Genomic DNA, 21,389 nt, shown 5'->3' with positions numbered 1-21,389 from the left:
CTCACTGAAGGGAGAAAACACAATAATGACTACACCATCCTAATGTAGAAAGGTCACAAATAAATATTGCCTTTCCCCTAAAGCTGTGGTCTTGCTCGGTTTGTGTCAGGCTACAAGTGTTGGCTACTGGCTCCTGACATTAACCACACATGCCTTTCAAATATCATGGCCTTTGGGACTGGGTCAGAGCTGCTATTAATGGACCAGGGCTCCATGATAGTACTGCAGTGACTCTTGAAAATGACTGAGGAGGAGCAAGGCACGCTGGGGGCTGTAGTGAAGAGATACAAATAGGATACAGTTCTTCATCCCAGTGTAATAGAGAGAAATAACTAGAGGTGTCTGGCCACAGACTAGTAGAACAAATAGGGACTGAGTAGTAATTGGCTCTCTATTTTGAGTACGCCCCGCCTTCTTCTCAATAGTAATGATCCCTCCTATAAATAGGGGAACATGACCCATCCATGTGGCTGCTTCTGTAGTAGTGTCTGAACTGGGTGGAAGTGTCATTTTATTGTAAGAAGGGAGCCGGGGTCAGAGCCGACGCAAGAGTAGCATTATGTCAAAACCGTTGTCAGATCACGACAGAAAGAAGCAGATCTCTGTGAGAGGTCTTGCCGGTGTGGAAAATGTGGCAGAACTGAAGCTTGCTTTCAACAGGCATCTCCATTTTACGCTGGTCAAGGACAGAAATGTGGCATCCAAACGGGATTACTACTTTGCTCTCGCCAACACCGTGCGCGACCACTTGGTGGGCAGGTGGATCAGAACCCAGCAGTACTATTATGAGAAAGATCCAAAAGTAAGTTAAACTATTGTAACGTTCGTATCACCTGTAGCCTACTACAACCCATAGAACAGAAAAAAAAGTATTAAATAGAATAGAATGTAATAGTCATTAGAAATGAAAATAACAAATGGAATAAAATGTAAAAATGTTCCATTTGGTTTCACAAAATAATGCAGAATTCAGTGGGTAATATACGGGGCATACTGTTAGCAAGTAAATAACATAATTCTACTGGTCCTGGGTATCCTATACAGGTACAAATAAATAAAAAAGCATACATTTGTACATATATTGCAAAATCTATTTCAAATGCATCAGAAAACACATTTAAAATGTATTAAATAGATATTTTATGTATTATTTTGCAAATGTTTTATATTTCACATGTATCCTGAAAATGCATACCCAAAACTATATCTTACGTTGTATTTCAATTAAATGTAACATAAAATAAAGTAACAAATGCTTTACTGCTTAATCTGTAAATATTTTCATTCAAACAATTCCGGAAGTGAAATGAGGTTGTTGATTGCCTCTAGTGGTTGAATCATTTGGATTTCTGGAGCATTTACACAATATTGTAGTCATGAATATATTATTGTGTACCTCTGACCTCAGGTAAGAAGCATACTGTACCAGTGGCCAGATGTATTGGCAGGATAACCATGCCAACTTAGGACAAATGTGTTTAAAACATCGTCTGATCTCCATGGCAATTTAATATGACACATATTAATACATAATGTATACTCTTTACTTAACACTGAGTGAAAATGACAGATTTGAAGCCAGATTTGAAGAAATGAAGATTTGAGGTTTTCCCTTGTCAACCCCAGCAAAGTCCACAGAAGGACCCTGTCCCTGGGTAAAATCTCTTTGCCAAATGTTGCATTGCTGCGTGAACACAGTATCACCTTCTAATGTCACTGTAATGTTACGCCATGACATTTCCAATCCCCTAGCACTCCTCGGCCATCGGGAGTTGTAATTCTAGACCTCTCTGTGACCTTCTGTCTCCTCCTCTCCTGTACACATACTATAGTGAATACAGGAGCCTATATACTGTAGCTACAGTTGTAGGAGTAGCAGAGATACCAATTGACCTCAACAAATGGAAAGTGACGGGGAACAACTTTTGTTTCCATGTCTTCATTGATTCCTTTTATCAGACGGAGCCTTCTATCTAGTTATGAATCAGCATCTTCCATGTCTATCTTATTTATGATAAATCCTTACAGACAGTGACACATAGTCAGTACAAGATCAAACGCCGTAAGAAATGTTGACACACAAAAAAAAGATGTGTATCACAAAAATCATATATAATATTCTCTTTGTATAATAGGTATTTGTGTGTGTTAATACCATGTTTATACCAACTAGGGTAATTACTCTACGTCAGAAAGATGCTGCCTGTATTGCACTTGCCCTCTGACCTTCTCTTTATCACCTCATCCAAGGTCAGCTGGTGGTTATGGTGTCCCTCTCTGAAAGGTCATGAGTTATTCCCTCAAAGAAAGGTCAAGATAGAAACCCATATGAGCAGGGAGGGCAAGAGGACACCTAATCTGAGAAAAAAACAGGAGGCTGGTTAGAGTCTAAATGTATGAGAACATAGAGAGCTCTTCTCCTTACATGCCAAAAATGACCATTTATATGCACATTCTAATGCATCCAGTACATCTGCATATGATGTGTTATTGGATGGGAAAACAGAGACATTAACCCACTGGGCAAAAATGTAGGTGCGGCGGCTCATTAGAATCTTTTGGGGCGTGGTTTTCGTCCAGTTTTTTTTTGTGCAACCGTGAGTGAGAGTGTCTTTCCAGTTTATGTAATCTGTTATACTGTCACATGTACTTTATGTCTATTGCCAGTGGCAGTGTCTTGTGAAAGACTCATGTATGGCCTTGTGTCTATTGTGAACTTTTGACAAAGTACTTCTCAATTCTCTCCTCAGGAACCCCAGCTGTTCCAGAGCTAGCACACCTGATTCTACTTTTTAATAGACAAAATAATAAAAACCTTTTGGAATTTCAACAATATAATATGGCTATTAAACCAGAATAAGTAAAATATGTATGTTTCTTCAAATAACCTTTAAGATTGAGAAAGTTTTTTTGTAGAACCTTTCTCTATAAAGATTGTATATAGAACCATAAAAAAGGGTTCTACAGTGCCTTGCGAAAGTATTCGGCCCCCTTGAACTTTGCGACCTTTTGCCACATTTCAGGCTTCAAACATAAAGATATAAAACTGTATTTTTTTGTGAAGAATCAACAACAAGTGGGACACAATCATGAAGTGGAACGACATTTATTGGATATTTCAAACTTTTTTAACAAATCAAAAACTGAAATATTGGGCGTGCAAAATTATTCAGCCCCCTTAAGTTAATACTTTGTAGCGCCACCTTTTGCTGCGATTACAGCTGTAAGTCGCTTGGGGTATGTCTCTATCAGTTTTGCACATCGAGAGACTGACATTTTTTCCCATTCCTCCTTGCAAAACAGCTCGAGCTCAGTGAGGTTGGATGGAGAGCATTTGTGAACAGCAGTTTTCAGTTCTTTCCACAGATTCTCGATTGGATTCAGGTCTGGACTTTGACTTGGCCATTCTAACACCTGGATATGTTTATTTTTGAACCATTCCATTGTAGATTTTGCTTTATGTTTTAGATCATTGTCTTGTTGGAAGACAAATCTCCGTCCCAGTCTCAGGTCTTTTGCAGACTCCATCAGGTTTTCTTCCAGAATGGTCCTGTATTTGGCTCCATCCATCTTCCCATCAATTTTAACCATCTTCCCTGTCCCTGCTGAAGAAAAGCAGGCCCAAACCATGATGCTGCCACCACCATGTTTGACAGTGGGGATGGTGCGTTCAGCTGTGTTGCTTTTACGCCAAACATAACGTTTTGCATTGTTGCCAAAAAGTTACATTTTGGTTTCATCTGACCAGAGCACCTTCTTCCACATGTTTGGTGTGTCTCCCAGGTGGCTTGTGGCAAACTTTAAACAACACTTTTTATGGATATCTTTAAGAAATGTCTTTCTTCTTGCCACTCTTCCATAAAGGCCAGATTTGTGCAATATACGACTGATTGTTGTCCTATGGACAGAGTCTCCCACCTCAGCTGTAGATCTCTGCAGTTCATCCAGAGTGATCATGGGCCTCTTGGCTGCATCTCTGATCAGTCTTCTCCTTGTATGAGCTGAAAGTTTAGAGGGACGGCCAGGTCTTGGTAGATTTGCAGTGGTCTGATACTCCTTCCATTTCAATATTATCGCTTGCACAGTGCTCCTTGGGATGTTTAAAGCTTGGGAAATATTTTTGTATCCAAATCCGGCTTTAAACTTCTTCACAACAGTATCTCGGACCTGCCTGATGTGTTCCTTGTTCTTCATGATGCTCTCTGCGCTTTTGACGGACCTCTGAGACTATCACAGTGCAGGTGCATTTATACGGAGACTTGATTACACACAGGTGGATTGTATTTATCATCATTAGTCATTTAGGTCAACATTGGATTATTCAGAGATCCTCACTGAACTTCTGGAGAGAGTTTGCTGCACTGAAAGTAAAGGGGCTGAATAATTTTGCACGCCCAATTTTTCAGTTTTTGATTTGTTAAAAAAGTTTAAAATATCCAATAAATGTCGTTCCACTTCATGATTGTGTCCCACTTGTTGTTGATTCTTCACAAAAAATACAGTTTTATATCTTCATGTTTGAAGCCTGATATGTGACAAAAGGTTGCAAAGTTCAAGGGGGCCGAATACTTTCGCAAGGCACTGTATATAGTCCTCAAAAGGTTGTAACCATATTGGAACCCTTTTTTGGTGACACTGGCATATATTTTTAATGGTTCTTTATAAAACCTTAGGAAAGGGTTCTTTACAACACCAAGCAGGTTCCATTTACAACCTTATGAGCATGGTTCTTTATAATGTCACCAAAAAGGCTTCCGCTATAAGTCAAAGAACCCTTATTTGGCACTATTGGTTTTTGGTGTGAAGGGTACATGCAAAGATTTTTCATACCTTGATGTAGGAGCTCGTCTCCGAAGTTTAATAAAAAATGTAAAAAACTATAACAAATGCACTTGGGCGGCCAGAGGCGCTATTTCTCGTAATGCGGATCCCAGCTTTAACCCAAATGTATCCAAATGATTACCAATTTTATGATAGATGGTCATATTTGTTTCGTACACATTTGCTCGATTTGCACACATTTATACAAGATGGTGCATTTTGTAATAAAAAATGTAGAGGGAAACAAGTGTTTCCAATGACTTCATCAACCAATCAGCGGGAAATGCCAACTCATAATTAGTTACAATCATGAGGTTCTGCCATTTTCACATATGTTGATGTTGGGGTGGTGCTGGAGATGATATATTTTTTAAATGTCCCTTTAAGTAATTTATTACATTTGGTAAATTAGCTCTCTACATATTTACACTACTGTATCAATTCCCTGATACAATTATGTTTTCAGATCTCTCTTTCACTATTCATGGGTATCACACTCAGACTAACCTTTACAACAACCCCAGCTGAAGCTATTTTTACCTATGCCAAAATGCCAGTGTTACGTAACACCAACAGCAATCTGTCTCCCGTAGTCCCCCCCCCCCTCCCCCTCCTCCCTGCCCTCTATCCCGTTCTCTCGCCTCTTGCACCTCTTCTTCCTCTGCTTGAGAGTGTCAGACCTCCCTGTAAAACACCAAGAGAGAAAACGTGACATTTCAAAGGCTAAACTAAGGCTCAGGTGTCAGATTTCCACATGCTCCTTTCTAATGGCAGAACATGAAAAGTCAAAAAAATATTCGAGGAATTTCCTTGACAGTTTGAATGGGTGCCCCTACAGTGAAATATTGCTATGTCCGACTCGTAAAACGAGTGTCAACATTTGGGTTCAGCAACATTTGGGTTCAGTGACTAATTGGGTATTACTTGTTATGGCTAGAGAGTGTTAGCTGTCCCATGGTATCCCTCTCATCTCTTTCTCCTCTTCCTCCCCTGTCCTCAGCGTGTGTACTACATCTCACTGGAGTTCTACATGGGCCGCACCCTGCAGAACACCATGGTGAACCTGGCGCTGGAAAATGCCTGTGATGAGGCCGTATACCAGGTGAGGGATGCTCACATCCCGTACATCATGTCATGGATTCTGGCCAACATAGCAAAATGCGATTTTCATTGCTGTAGCTAACCAAGGGGCAGTCAAACTGACTGCACCTTGTGTGACAAACAACTTCATTTTCAAATTTGACTCATGGTCTAGCTGAAAGGAATACACGGAAGAAGAGTTTGTCGTGTGCATGTGACTAAAGACCGGAAGTTGTGGGTGGATGTTAAAGGTCCAGTGCAGCCGTTTTTACCTCCATATCAAATCATTTCTGGGTAACAATTAATTACCTCACCGTGATTGTTTTCAATTCAAATAGTCAAAAAGAAACAAAAATTAGCTTCTGAGAAAAGAGCAATTTTTCAAGCAATAATTTTGCTAGGACTGTCTGGGAGTGGTTTGAGTGGGCAGGGGGAAAACTGAAAACGAGCAGTTATTGGCAGAGAGTTTTGGAACTCTCTTTCTTATTGGTTTATTCATGTGTTGACACCAGGCAGGCCAAAACTCCATCCAACCAAAACAGGCTGACATTTCAGGCGGCCTTTCCAAACAGCTCTTACACAAAGGTCTTTTCTCCACAACTACACAGTATTATTCCAATCTGATCGCGTGGAAAGATACCTAAAACACAGCAAAAAAATCACGTTTTTTTGACTGCACTTGGTCTTTAACCGCCAATTGTGCTCCAGTAAGAGAGTGACCAGGACAAGATTCCAAAGCACATTTAACCATATTATTGGCACCAATCCGGCTCTGTTTAAACTGAATGCCATTGCCACAGAGCTGTGGTTTGAACGTGGCTTGACCTGAGCCCCTCTGTTCCGTAGCTGGGTCTGGACATGGAGGAGCTGGAGGACATGGAGGAGGACGCAGGCCTGGGAAACGGTGGTCTTGGACGCCTTGCCGGTAAGCTGCCTCGCTACCTCCTCTCACGGAGAGCGTGACATTCTTGTGCCTTAGACAGTTTAGATCACCAGAAGGATCTAAAACAGGATACAAACGGTATAAACAGGATCAGAAACATAGCCTAACCTAAGCCTTTCCTCAGCATGCTTCCTGGACTCTATGGCTTCTCTGGGTCTGGCTGCGTATGGATACGGTATCCGCTATGAGTTTGGCATCTTTAACCAGAAGATCGTCAAAGGATGGCAGGTAACGTACGCTCATATGCTTCCGGGGTGCTTTTCCCCATCCTTTCCAGACCATAAGACAGAAGGAAGTACTGTGAAACAACTTGTTTTGCTGAAAGTGCCCGACAGACTGCTATATGACCAAATGATTGGCAGGTTGAGGAGGCTGATGACTGGCTGCGTTACGGCAACCCCTGGGAGAAGGCCCGACCCGAGTACATGCGCCCCGTCAAGTTCTACGGCAGAACCGAGCACACCCCAGATGGTGTGAAATGGGTTGACACTCAGGTGAATAAAGGACAGGGGTTGGGGGTGAGATTGAGGGTGCATATTAGGAAGGTGTGTGTGTGTGTGTGTGTGTGTGTGTGTGTGTGTGTGTGTGTTTGAGAAGGGAGATGAAAAACAAGTTGATATGGCACTGGATGCCAACAAGGAACCATCATTGAATTATCATTGAATCATCAATAAACCATCATTAAATCTTCAATGAACCATCATTGAATCAATCATCAATGAATATGGATTCCGTTGGCAGGTGTCTCTAATCTCACTCTCTTGTCATTGTGTTGACAGGTCGTGTTGGCTCTGCCATATGACACCCCTATCCCCGGGTACAGAAACAACATTGTCAACACCATGAGACTGTGGTCTGCAAAGGCCCCATGCGACTTCAACCTGAAAGACTGTAAGTGTCTTACAGAGGCCAAGGCACTATGTATGCGTTGCTTGAATACATGTTTTTCGCCTTGACTGGCTGCAATCCACCATTTCATGTGCTTAGTTTGCTAGATCCGCAAATTGCTAACATTACTCATGTAAGTCATGTTACATAATTGGCTACTGGGAACCGTTGCCCTGAGGGTGTATTTTTCCTTGCCTCCAACAGTCAACGTTGGTGGGTACATTCAGGCTGTGTTGGACAGAAACTTATGCGAGAACATTTCCCGCGTGCTGTACCCCAATGATAACGTAAGAATATGTCTGAATTTCTCTCTAAAAATCCAAGTGCAGTGTCGGTTTTGATGATATACAGTATATAGATATTATAGATACACTTTAGAATACATTGTGACAGGTCTGCTCTATACTCTGTATTTCTTCTCTTAAAAAAAGGACTGGCATTGACGGGAATTTGAAATCTTATGTATTGTGATCACAGGAGGTTGGTGGCACCTGAATTGGGGAGGACGTGGCTCGTGGTAATGACTGGAGCGGAGTCAGTAGAATGGTATCAAATAGTCGCCATTCCATAGACTCCATTCCCACCGTTATTATGAGCCGTCCTCCCCTCAGCAGCCTCCACTGATTGTGACACGCCCTCAAGATGGCGACAGACAGATATGACAGATCAGCTCACCTCTATGTGTCTTCCTCCCCAGTTCTTTGAGGGCAAGGAGCTGCGGCTGAAGCAGGAGTACTTTGTGGTGGCCGCCACCCTTCAGGACATCGTCCGTCGTTTCAAGGCCTCCAAGTTTGGCTCCAGAGAGATCGTCCGCACAGACTTCGCCCATCTGCCCAACAAAGTGAGAACTCCCGAGTGGTGATTCAAACGTACACTTAGATGTCTCCATTTCACTTTATGTCTTCATGTCACTGGCTTAGGCATCCTTTTTGTTGATGTCTTGTTCTGATGTGGCGGTGTTGCATTCGTACTTGTGCCCCTCTGTGTTTATATCGGTGGTAACTTCGAAAGTTATGCTGTGTCAGTATAGTTATGCTGTGATTTTAATGTCTGTCGCATCCAGGTTGCCATCCAGCTGAATGACACTCACCCTGCCATGGCCATTCCTGAGCTGATGAGGGTACTGGTTGATGAGGAGAAGCTGGATTGGGACAAGGTGAGTGGAGGAGAAGACGAGGTTCTGACTAGGGAAGACTGAATTACTTTCATAGAGCTCGCCAGCTTGTGGTCCTAAATGAAAAAAGGAAATGAGTTCACTCTGGTTCTTTAAGTCATCCCTGTGGGGCAAATGAATGGGGGAAGAATACGGTTTTGGGATAAACGCAGAAAATAAGGTTTAAAGTTAACACAAACTTATGAGAACTTATACTGTATGTTCTATGAGATATCAGTCAGTTAGACAGACTTTGATGAATTATGAAGTCTGTGATTTTTTAAAAATGTATTACATAAATGCTTTGAAATTCATAAAAAGCGACGTTAGCTGATGAAGACGATGTCATGGAACAAAACGTATCAGATCTCCTAAGCCTGTGTTTACCACAGACCTTATTTTCAGCGTTTATCCAAACACCTCAAACTCAATTTATTTCCTGATAGGCTTTGGCCAAGAGCCATGGCAGAGTTAGTGTCTACAAAAAGACACCATTACTATTGCGCTCTATTACCCTGAACAGTAGTACATCCGGTATTACTGCCCACGCCATTTCATATGGAGTTGTACTTCTGTAATGATACCAGGAGGGGGCAACAAAGACCAGCATAGTAGAATGTGTTGGCTTGGGCCATCGAGATACATAGAGAACTAGGGCCCAAAAAGCCTGTTTTAGCATGGGCAGCACCATTGAGGACTTTCACCACTTTGAGATATTCAACTTGGTGGGACTTCCTATGGGTTAAAGAAGGATCACATAATTCCATCCTGGTCATCAGGAGGGATCAGCCAATGAATGATGCTCTTGAGCAAACATTCCATAACTGCAGGTGGCATTAAGTCGCCAACCTTGGCTTTATACCTGTTCAAACAACACACTCCAGGTGGCAGTATGCACCCTTTCAGTTTGTTTACCAACTCAGAAGTAGTAGAAGAAGATGCCATAATGGGACAGATACAAAAGAGTAGTCCTCCATCCTTCTCTACTGCCTTGGCAGTATCAAGAGAGGGTCACGAACCACCAGGTAAATACATCCTATTATCTTACCTCTGTGCTTCTGTGTTTCCAGGCCTGGGACGTGTGTGTCCGTACCTGTGCCTACACAAACCACACTGTGCTGCCTGAGGCCCTGGAGCGCTGGCCCATTGACCTGTTCCAACACCTGCTGCCCCGTCACCTGGAGATCATCTTCGAGATCAATCGTCGCTTCCTGCAGGTACGTACGTGCGGGCAGGTGGCAGCAAGACTAATGGTGCCATATAGGAAGTGTTATTACAGATCAGTGCCCCTTGCGCTTTGTCTAACTCGGAGCTAATGTACCACAACATGTTATTAGAGGCTAACTTTATTGAAATCCGCCCTCCAGTACGTTGCCTCTAAGTTCCCTGGCGACAACGACCGTCTGCGCCGCATGTCCCTGATTGAGGAGGGCGGATGCAAGAAAGTCAACATGGCTCATCTGTGTATCGTTGGATCCCATGCTGTCAACGGCGTAGCCCGCATCCACTCGGAGATCCTCATCGCCACTCTGTACGTGTCCTACACAAACCGCATACACATCACATTTAGGCTACATTACATGTTACACATTTAGCAGACGCTCTTATCCAGAGCGACTTACAGTTAGTGCCTTCAGCTTAAGGTAGTTAAGAGAGACAACCACCTATCACGGTCCTAAGCCGTCCCCCCCCCCCCCCCCTCAATAAGTAGCTAATTACACATTTAAAATCATAATATTTCAAAGTAACACAGACGCATCAGGTGTCAATCGATGGATTAGTCATTTGATGCGTGCACATTTTCAAAGGGTTAGTTTGAAGAGTTGAAGCAAACTAATTGGATATATTTTGGGCTACTGCGTGTTCTGTGTGCAGGTTCAAGGACTTTTATGAGTTGGACCCACACAAGTTCCAGAACAAGACCAATGGCATCACCCCCCGTCGCTGGCTGGTTATGTGCAACCCTGGCTTGGCTGAGGTCATCGCAGAGGTAGGGGAACTGTTGCAAAAACACTTCGAAAGTAGGACGACTTTTGCATTGGAAGTAGCCATATACATTTGGAATCATTTTGACCATATGTTTATAATATCAGTGTTGCAAAATAGATGTTTCTGTTCACGATGAGAGCGCCAGTAACCTGATACTTGCACGCTAACCTTTCTAATGTCATCTCTTTTGTCAGAGAATTGGAGAGGAGTTTGTCCGTGACCTCGACCAGCTGAAGAAACTGTTGAAGTTCATTAATGATGATGCTTTCATCCGTGACATCGCCAAAATCAAGCAGGTGAGTCCAAGATACTGTAGTACGTCACAGAAGGCTGGTGAGGGGAGGACGGCTCATAATAATGGCTGGAATGGAGTGAATGGAACGGTATCCAACACATAGAAACTATGTATTTGATGTGTTTGCTATCATTCCATTCATTCCGTTCCAGCCATTACTATGGGTCCGTCCTTCCCAGTTAAAGTGCCATCAGCCACCTGTGGGTAGTACTGTAAGTCATTTGACAAGTTCTGTGCCTACTTCACGCCCCCATCATATCCTCCCTAATGTAGGAGAACAAGCTGAAGTTCGCTGTGCACCTGGAGGAGCACTACAAGGTCAAGATCAACCCCCAGTCCATGTTTGACTTTCAAGTCAAAAGAATCCACGAGTACAAGAGACAGCTGCTCAACTGTCTGCACATGATCACCTACTACAACCGTTAGTACTTCCCTGGCGCTCTCTCTCTCTCTCTCCCTCTCTCTCTCTGTGCTTCTACCTCTCTCTACTCCTACTATACACCCATCTGTCTATTTCTCAGGTATCAAGAAGGAGCCAAACAAGCACTGGACCCCAAGAACCATCATGGTTGGAGGAAAGGTATGTTTGGCGGCCCTCAGCCTTCACAGTAACAGCGTGTAGTTACCGGAAGTAAATATAGAACAATAGCTGACATCCACAACTCATTATGCAACACCCTCTCCCCCATCTCCCAGGCTGCCCCAGGATACCACACAGCCAAGATGATCATCCGTCTCATCACAGCTATCGGTGAGGTTGTCAACCACGACCCCGTGATCGGCGACCGCCTCAAAGTCATCTTCTTGGAGAACTACAGAGTCACCCTGGCTGAGAAAGGTGACCGACTAACCCATAACCCCATGGTTCTCTGGTATAATGTGTAGTTTACCCTCGTCTACAACGCTCTCCTCTTGTACTGTATCCCTCCATCCATCTTTCCTTTTCTCTCTTCCCTCTCTCTCCGTTTTTTCCCACGCTTATCATTTCCCTCACACTCCTTGTCCCCTCCCAGCCATCCCCTCTGCTGACCTGTCTGAGCAGATCTCTACAGCTGGCACAGAGGCCTCTGGCACTGGCAACATGAAGTTCATGCTGAACGGCGCTCTGACCATCGGCACCATGGACGGAGCCAACGTGGAGATGGCCGAGGAGGCCGGAGAGAAGAACCTCTTCATCTTCGGCATGAGGGTGGAGGATGTGGACGCAATGGACGCCGGCAAAGGGTGAGCAGGAAGACGTGGACATGGGGACAGGGAGGGAGAAGAGACAGTGGGTTAGAGTAGGGACAGGGAGGCAAAGAGAAACTGATCCACGGGAATGGGAGTGCTGTGGAGGAGGGGGACACAGAGAGGGGACAGGCTCTGCCAGAGTCCGATACTGATAAGAGAATTATGTTCTCAAGGTACATAACTCAATTTCATTATATTACTCTGTCTGCAAACCAGAATTTGTAAGATCCTGGTCGAATGAAACAGACGGAGGCCCAGCTAAAATAGTCAAAAAGGTTTATTCGCGGGCGTGTTTATTCGTTCTGGCGTGCACCGTACAAAGACCTTCATTTTATAGTGAGACACATACTTCCACACAAAACATTAGTTATCCTACGCCCACACTGTCCTGCTACCCAGCCGACATAGGGAGAGACCCTGGGAAGTTCTCAGTGCCGAAACCCTGGGAAGTTCTCAGTGGCCCAGCCAAGGTCGGCCCTGAATCTTGCTCAGACAGTCCGTTATCAAGATACTAGATATATTGTCACCAAAACATTAATTCTGACTACGAACTACACTCTCAGATATAATTCTACTGACTAAATCACACACAGCATTAAAATAGTCTAATGATTTCATACAATCATGTGGTTTCAGAGTTATGGTTTCAGAGGGTATTATTCTAATAATTCTAATCATATAATTCTATTAACAGATACACAAGTGGCAAGGTGTAGATACTGTTTGACCAGGTCTCCCTTGTATAAGAAATATCAATCTCAACATACTGTATGTTTTTCTGTTTAAGATAATTGAGACAAAAACAACCTGGGGAGCGCGTCAATCAGAACAGCGTGCTTTAAATACTGGCCTTTGTCTTGCACAGATACCACGCCTCTGAGTACTACAACCGTATTCCCGAGCTGAAACAGGCCATGGACCAGATCGCTGGTGGCTTCTTCAGCCATAAGCAGCCAGACCTCTTCAAGGAACTTGTGGACCTGCTGATGCACCACGACAGGTTATCACACAGACACACACACGCACACACACACACACACGCACGCACGCACAAGCATTTTCTTCAACGTATTCTTATCTAATGTTTTATGCACAGGTTCAAGGTGTTTGCTGACTACGAAGCCTACATCAAGTGTCAGGACAAGGTCAACGAACTGTACAAGGTCAGTGTTATGGCTAAACAACATAGGTTGCCTGGTTCAGGTATCCATCCATACCGTATCAAATATTGATCTCCTCGTTATCTTTCCTTCCGTCCTGTCTGTCCCTCTCTCTAAAAACAGAATCCCAAGGAATGGACCAAGATGGTGATCCATAACATTGCAGGCTGTGGTAAATTCTCCAGCGACCGCACCATTTCCCAGTACGCCCGGGAGATCTGGGGCGTGGAGCCCAGCCTGGAGAAGATCCCTGCCCCCGACGAGCAACTCAAATAAGCTGTGCGTCCACTCCGCACAGTTCCCTTCTTCACCACTGACCCCACCACCCCACAATAAGCACCATTAGATATGCCTGAGGGAAACGGACAATCATTTCTTAAAGCACTTCCCACTGGGCGCACATTGGTAGAACCAATGTCGATTCCACGCCCTTTTCAATGTTGTTTCCACGCCATTTCAACCAAATGACGCGGCACCAACGCGGAATAGACGTTGAATGGACGTCTGTGCCCAGTGGGTTTAATGACTTCATTGATGAATGTCTGTTTTACTAGTCTGTAGCATATACATAGAGTTCTGGCTGTTCACATGGCTCACACCATCACTCTTCAAACCCCTTATCATGACATGCATTGAGCCCACAATAGCAGTAGATGAGAAAGGAGGCAATGCCTTCTGTTTAGTGACAACAGAGACATGAATTGACCGATATTCACTGTTCTGTCACTGATCAGACCATGCATGTGTTACGGTCTAAACTGCTGTTGTTCTGGAGAGGCCATAAGAGCTGTGTGGTGGCTTTTGCGTTTGGTTATGTGGACTTGGATGCGTTGCTGAAAGAGTTTGTGTTTTTTCTGTAGTTTGAGCTATATGCATTTATCTTGGCTTGAATGCCGTCAATATTGTACATGCATTCTCATAGCATAGGCTCTAGTCAATGATGAGAACCATCCTTCTTAGGGAACTGCCATGATTGTGACATGCTTGCTCCTCCTACATCCGCCCACCCCATCAATCTAATATGTATGGTGGCTAAAGGACAACCTCCGTGCAAACTCTCTTCGGGGACATAGGCCTGCATTAATATATTGATGTGTATCTAGTCTTTTTACTCAATCAGATAGAAAACCAATGTTAAACAGCTGTATATTTGTCAACCTGTGTATATGTTTTGTTTTGACCTAAAGAAATTGACGTATGCGTGTAGTCCATTTGAAGACCTCTGAGGGTCAGCCTGGGAACCAGAGAAGAAGAGCCGTGGATAACACAGCTGCTCCACAGACGGAGGAAGTGTCAGTGATTTGTTGTTGAGAAACCCACACAATGGCCTTCCCAGACGTATTTTTGTTTCACCTTACGGTAATCAACAATGGCCAAGAAACAACTGTGGCCAAGAAAGCCACACCTCCCCGTCTTTTCAGGATGCTCTTCATACTAAGACAATAAAAAATAGTAGACCTTTGGCTTTTGTTCATCACACACAAAGATTCCACTGTCAGCATGTGTACTCGATATATGTTTGTGTCTTAGAATTGAAGTGCATAAGCTCAAACGCTGAAACAGGTATAGTGGCCACCTACTTTGAAAGGGACTCTGCTTGGTCATACTGACATGGTTAGTCTGTGTGTTGATAAGTAACCACATAAACAGAGGTGCAACACATTACAAATGGAAACCATCTGCCTTGCAAATGATTTGCTGCCCTTAATGTATTTATAAAGGCAAGCTTTTTATAAACATGCACATATAGAGTACCAGTCAAAAGTTTGGACACACCAACTCATTCAAGGGTTATTCTTTATTTTTTACTATTTTCTACATTGTAGAATAATATTGAAGGCATCAAAACTATGAAATAACACATGGAATCATGTAGTAACCAAAAAAGTGTTAAACAAATCTAAATATATTTGAGATTCTTCAAAGTAGCCACCCTTTGCCTTGATGACAGCTTTGCACGCTCGTGGCATTCTCTCAACCAGCTTCATCTGGAATGCTTTTCCAACAGTCTTGAATGAGTTCCCACATATGCTGAGCACTTGTTGGCTGCTTTTCCTTCACTTTGCGGTCCAACTCATCCCAAACCATCTCAATTGGGTTGAGTTCAGGTGATTGTGGAGAGGCTGGAAAGCGGGCTGCCTTCGGAGAATTCGAAGGCAATCAAATAAACCCCTCAATTCTGCAAGCAAACGTGCAATCTCTGGACAATAAAATTGTTGCGTTACGGGAAAGATTAAACTACCAACGGGACATTAAAAGCGGTAACATCTTATGTATCACGGAGTCGTGGCTGAACGACGACAATATCAACATACTGGCTGGTTATACAATGTACCGCCAGGATAGAACAGCGGCGTCTGGTAAGACGAGGGGCGGCAGACTATGTATTTTTGTGAATAACAGCTGGTGCACGATATCTAAGGAAGTCTCGAGCCATTGCTCGCCTGCGGTTGAGTATATAATGATAAGCACAACCTAGAGAGAGCTCTCATCTGTATTCTTCGTAGCTGTTTTACATACCACCTCAGCCAGAGGTTGGCACTAAAATAGCATTGAATGAGCTATATTCCGCCATAAGAAAACATGCACCCAGAGGCGGCGCTCCTAGTAGCCGGGGACTTTAATGCAGGGGAACTTAAATCAGTTTTACCAAATTTCTATCAGCATGTTGAATGTGTACCCAGAGGAAAATAACTCTGGACCACCTATATACTCCACACACAGAGACGCATACAAAGCTCTCCCTCGCCCTCCATTTGGCAAATATGACCATAATTCCATCCTCCTGATTCAAGCAAAAATGTAAGCAGGAAGCACTAGGGATTAGATCAATAAAAAAAGTGGTCAGACGAAGCAGATATTAGATACAGGACTGTTTTGCTAGAACAGACTGGAATATGTTCTGGGATTCCTCCAATGGCATTGAGGAGTACACCACATCTGTCATTGGCTTCATCAATAAGTGCATCGATGACGTCGTCCCCACAGTGACTGTACGTACATACCCCAACCAGAAGCCATGGATTACAGGCAGCATCCGCACTGCGCTAAAGGCTAGAGCTGCCGCTTTCAAGAAGCGGATTACCAGGACGTGTACTGCGAGCATGCGCTGACCAACTAGCAAGTGTCTTCACTGACATTTTCAACCTCTCCCTGTCCAAGTCTGTAATACCAACATGTATTGCCACTTTATTGTTAAACCAATGGGTTTTTGGTTTTAGTTTTGTCTTGCCTTCACCTACTCAACATGGCATCTCATTGGCTGGTTTGCGTAGCTTGCTTAGAAGGGAGGATGTTTCATTAGAATCGTCCCAGTGAACAAGCACCAAACCAGCGGTAAGTTGTTGGTTGCAAAGCACTGCACGTCAAAAGTGATGATTTAACTGTACAATTTATATCAATTTGTTTGTAAATGTTATTCGAACATCACACATTAGATGCAGCGTTTTGTGGTGCATATTTGTTATGCATTTTGTTGTAGAGAATTCCAGCTAATACTAGCTAGCAACTTACTGTGTCTGGTGGGGGGGGGGGGGGGGTTCGTATATTTTGTACATTGCGTCACGTGCAGAGTTGGATGGTGAGCTGTGCATTGCATGACGTGCAATTTTGTGCTGTTTCTATCAGGTACATCGTTCAAAATATGATATTGTATATTGTAATTGCTATATTATTTTGTTAACTACATTGCCCAGTGAACAAGCACCAAACCAGCGTGCGTCACGTGCAGAGCTGGGTGGTGAGCTGTGCATTGCATGACGTGCAATTTTGTGCTGTTTCTATCAGAATAAAGCTCCATGACTGGTGCTACAAATTGGAGCTTGTGTCGATGATTGATTGTACACAATGCAAGAAGAGTACTGTTACACCTGTGCCCAAGGACACTAAGGTAACCTGCCTAAATGACTACCGACCCGTAGCACTCACGTCTGTAGACATGAAGTGATCTGAAAGGCTGGTCATGGCTCACATCAACACCATCATCCCAGAAACCCTAGACCCACTCCAATTTGCATAACGCCCCAACAAATCCATAGATGATGCAGTCTCTATTGTACTCCACACTGCCCTTTCCAGCCTGGACAGATGGAACAGATTTGGCATAGGTCCTCAGATCCTCAAAAGGTTTTTACAGCTGCACCATCGAGAGCATCCTGACTGTTTGCATCACTGCCTTGTATGGCAACTACTCAGCTTCTGACCGCAAGGCACTATAAACGGTAGTGCGACCGGCCCAGTACATCACTGGGGCCAAGCTTCCTGCCATCCAGAACCGCTATACCAGGCGATGTCAGAGGAAGGCCAAAAAAATGTCAAGGACTCCAGCCACCCTAGCCATAGACTGTTCTCTCTGCTTACGCACGGCAAGCGGTACCGGAGCGCCAAGTCTAGGTCCAAGTGGCTTCTAAACAGCTATTACCCCCAAGCCATAAGACTCCTGAACATCTAGTCAAATGGCTACCCAGACTATTTGCACCCACCCCCCTCCACACCACTGCCACTCCCTGTTGTAATTTATGCATAGTCACTTTAATAACTCTTCCTACATGTACATAGTACCTCAACTAACTGGTGCCCCCGCACATTGACTCTGTACCGGCACCCCCCTATATAAATATTTTGAACAACCGTGAACATGGTGTACTTGGAGAAAAGGTTTATAGAGCTGTGGGTGGTGAAGAGCAAGATGTGGCCGATGGATGGAGAGCCATACATGTTTTCCTTAAGGGTCTGACCAATGCAACCACCAATTGGGGAGAGATAACCAAATGTGTTCAAAAACCGAAATAATCGTTTGTTGAATTTGAAGAAAGGTTTAGAGCAGAAATGGTCAGACACAGTGGGTTGATCTAGAAGAAAAAGAAACGCACACCTATTAAGACGAGGTGCTGGCTAGCGGAGTAGAAACTTGAAAATAAAAGAGAGCCGCACACTCTAGGAGCTCAGATGCAAAAATGTAATACCAACGTTTCAACAGCCAAGCTGTCTTCATCAGGGTATAATCACAAACACTGCGGGATGACTCGTTTATATAGTGTCAAAAGACACAGGTGTCTGTAATCATGGCCAGGAGTGGCCTAATATCATTGGTTAATAATCAAATATTAAAATGTCATACAAAGAACAGCATACAAACAAATGGATAGCATACGATCATAGATTAATTTGACTATACAAGTTTTACAAACAATTACAATGGCAAAGTCACAATAATGTTCGATGCCAATATAACGCAGAGACGAAATCGAGTGGCCTGCCTCCACATGTCACCCTCCGTAGGAGGGGGTGACCTTGATAATGTATTGTTAAATTTAATTTAATGGTCTCAACGTAGACTTTGATCTAAAGCCATTCTTGTGATTATTGTGACTTTGCCATTGTAATTGTTTGTAACCTTTACAGTAACCTCCCCCTGATTTGGGATCCGTGTTATTGAAGAGTAACATCAACTGCTAACCGTGGGGAACTAACGACAAAGGTTAGGTGAACTAAAACGACAAAAGGTTAGGTGAAATCATGTAGCAGGTTAGGTGAATTTGGTTAAATGTAGAATAAGGGTTAGCTAAAATTCTACAGTTATCCTTAACTTGACCTGAACATGCAACCTTTGGATTGCTAGACTGTCACGGATTGTGCCTCCCATCCTCCCTGACCAATTTCCCTACAGATTTTAAGGTAAGAATGTCACTGTACTGTTTTACAGCTGTTGTATCATGTGCACGTGGTGAATAAACGTACAATTTAACCTTTTGTTTGTCTCAAGTAACTACTAAGTAGACCAGGGTTCCCCAAACTCAGTCCTGTCCGATGAGAAAATTAGCAGAATCTGCCAAAATCCTTCTCGCTCAATCTTCTTCCGCAGCCCGCCATTGGCACTGTGCTTCTTCACATCACCATATCTTGGTAATGAGTGGAAACGCCAACCGGAAGCTTCACGTTTACACATCCGGTGAAATATCTGGCTCATTCTTCTATCCGAGACATGGCGATGCGCACGCGTTAGTCCTTTTGTGTGACAACTACAACTCCCACATTGCCGTTATTGCCGACTGGCGGATCCCCTCCTCCGTAACCAACTTCCCCAGTATTCAATCAAGAACCTCTACTCAAACAGCAGGCATGTCTGGGCTCATCAGAACTATTTCAACCCGCACTGCTCCAGCTCTGCGCGGACCTATGATTACCCAGAGGGCCAGTGTCTTCACCAGACCGGCTAAAGACCCTCTCGGCCCTGCTGTAAGTAATTGTATCTGTATTTTTCATACAGACAAGAAAATCATTAGTAGCTAGCTCGTCGTAGTAGCTGGTGTGGCATACATCCGTATGATGTTGGGCCTGTTAGCCAGCTAACTAACTAAATCTAGATGCATTTTTATCAATTAATTATTGTCATAATTCCACTTTGGTGGGGTAACATCGCAACGAGTCACGAGTGTTGCATAGATGTCTTATTTTTGCAAAAAAAAAACATTGGACATTTTAGTTGAACTGGAAGGTCACGTTAACGTTAGCAAGCTAGGTCAGTTTGTGACAGGCAAGGATGCACTACATTGCCAACGCCGGCTGACACTGACAGATCGCGGTTGTGTTTTGTGGCTATATACCCTTTTGATAGGAAACTATAGGTATTCATAATGTAAAAGTGTATTCTATTATTGCTGTTGTGATCATTTGCTAACGCTTTATTGCGTTAATCTCCAAGGTCGTGTTAGCTATGTAGCTACTTTAGCAAGTTAGGTAACATTGCTAGTCACCGATGATTCAGCACATGACATTGAGCCTCAATTTGAGGCAATCTGTTCTATACATTTGATCATTCTGTAACGTTACACAACACTCTCAACATGGCACCTTGCCTGGAATAATGTAACCATGTTTGCGCTCTCTCCCTTTCTGTAGGAGACAGTCATCGGACTGGGGATGTTCGCAGTGGCTATCCTGGGACCTTCCGGTTGGGTTCTCGCCAACATTGAGAACTACAAGAAGAAAGAATAACTTAACATGGACTCTGTCTTAACTGGGACGTCCCGTACATTCTCTACTTACTCAAGACCCTCCTGGGACCATCACTTCAAGAAACTCCTCTTAAAAACATGGAACAAATCCCCAACCTCCATGAACTACCTCTTCACTCCAGTCTGAGTGTCTGCCAATAGAATGGCTGCACAACATCAAGATTTGTGAATTTTAATTGGCTTCTTCAAACAAGGAGTATGTTACAATAATGATAATAAACATATTTAAACTTTAAAATGGTCTAGTATCAAATGTGCATGTTAAGTGATTCTCATTAATGCCAACACCACCCATTTAAATAGAATAGAGAGAAATAGTATGTAAGAACTGTATGTTTAATACCAGTGGCCACCAACAGTATATCAGGTTCTTTCTGCTTTACTATGTGTATAAACCAAGATATTAATAATTTCACATACCTGCAACAATGTAATTTTTGGGTTATGATTTAAGTACTGTAGCACTGATACTCTTGAAAGGGTCAAGATTTAATCCAGCCCCTATCAATAGCACCATCTGTTGGCCAGTAGCTGCTGTTACAATATAATACGCTGCTATAGACATTTATATAATATGGTGGTGCATTGGTTTTTATTGTGCATCTTTGTGCTATGTCAGTTATTGAGACAAGGAGTTTGCTTTTATTTGGCTCAGTTTAATTTGTTAGTGTAGATTTGGATTTAAAATCTAAGTCTGTGCATTTGAAAGTTAGAAAATATCTACAGAGTTGTGCTCCTATGGACCCCTAAAGTACTTATTGAATATGCCCGTCTCGTATTTAACGCTAATGCCATCTGGTTAAAACATAAAAAG

At 43.3% G+C, this 21,389-nt stretch overlaps 2 protein-coding genes across 3 annotated transcripts; both read left to right on the top strand.

Moving 5' to 3' along the window:
• Positions 1-449: 449 nt before the first annotated feature.
• Positions 450-15,022, top strand: LOC110534123 (glycogen phosphorylase, muscle form). Of its 2 annotated transcripts, XM_021618803.2 has the most exons (21): positions 450-802; positions 5,822-5,923; positions 6,748-6,826; positions 6,969-7,072; positions 7,207-7,338; positions 7,624-7,735; positions 7,937-8,019; positions 8,430-8,573; positions 8,796-8,888; positions 9,956-10,102; positions 10,253-10,416; positions 10,761-10,875; positions 11,069-11,170; positions 11,443-11,590; positions 11,691-11,749; positions 11,866-12,007; positions 12,183-12,393; positions 13,265-13,399; positions 13,496-13,562; positions 13,683-13,838; positions 14,747-15,022. In XM_021618803.2, the coding sequence occupies exons 1-20, from the start codon at positions 560-562 to the stop codon at positions 13,833-13,835; spliced, it is 2,535 nt and encodes an 844-aa protein (XP_021474478.1). In that variant the 5' UTR covers positions 450-559; the 3' UTR covers positions 13,836-13,838; positions 14,747-15,022. The 2 variants fall into 2 exon arrangements, with proteins under 2 accessions (XP_021474478.1, XP_021474477.1); XM_021618802.2 differs by having other exon boundaries at positions 13,683-15,022.
• Positions 15,023-19,465: 4,443 nt separating this feature from the next.
• Positions 19,466-20,813, top strand: LOC110534122. Its single transcript, XM_021618801.2, has 2 exons — positions 19,466-19,796; positions 20,460-20,813. The coding sequence occupies exons 1-2, from the start codon at positions 19,467-19,469 to the stop codon at positions 20,553-20,555; spliced, it is 426 nt and encodes a 141-aa protein (XP_021474476.1). The 5' UTR covers position 19,466; the 3' UTR covers positions 20,556-20,813.
• Positions 20,814-21,389: the final 576 nt, after the last annotated feature.

The sequence above is a fragment of the Oncorhynchus mykiss genome, chromosome 10 (genome assembly GCF_013265735.2).
Source record: "Oncorhynchus mykiss isolate Arlee chromosome 10, USDA_OmykA_1.1, whole genome shotgun sequence".
NCBI classification, from domain to species: domain Eukaryota; kingdom Metazoa; phylum Chordata; class Actinopteri; order Salmoniformes; family Salmonidae; genus Oncorhynchus; species Oncorhynchus mykiss.
This window is presented reverse-complemented; position numbering and strand designations above follow the sequence as displayed.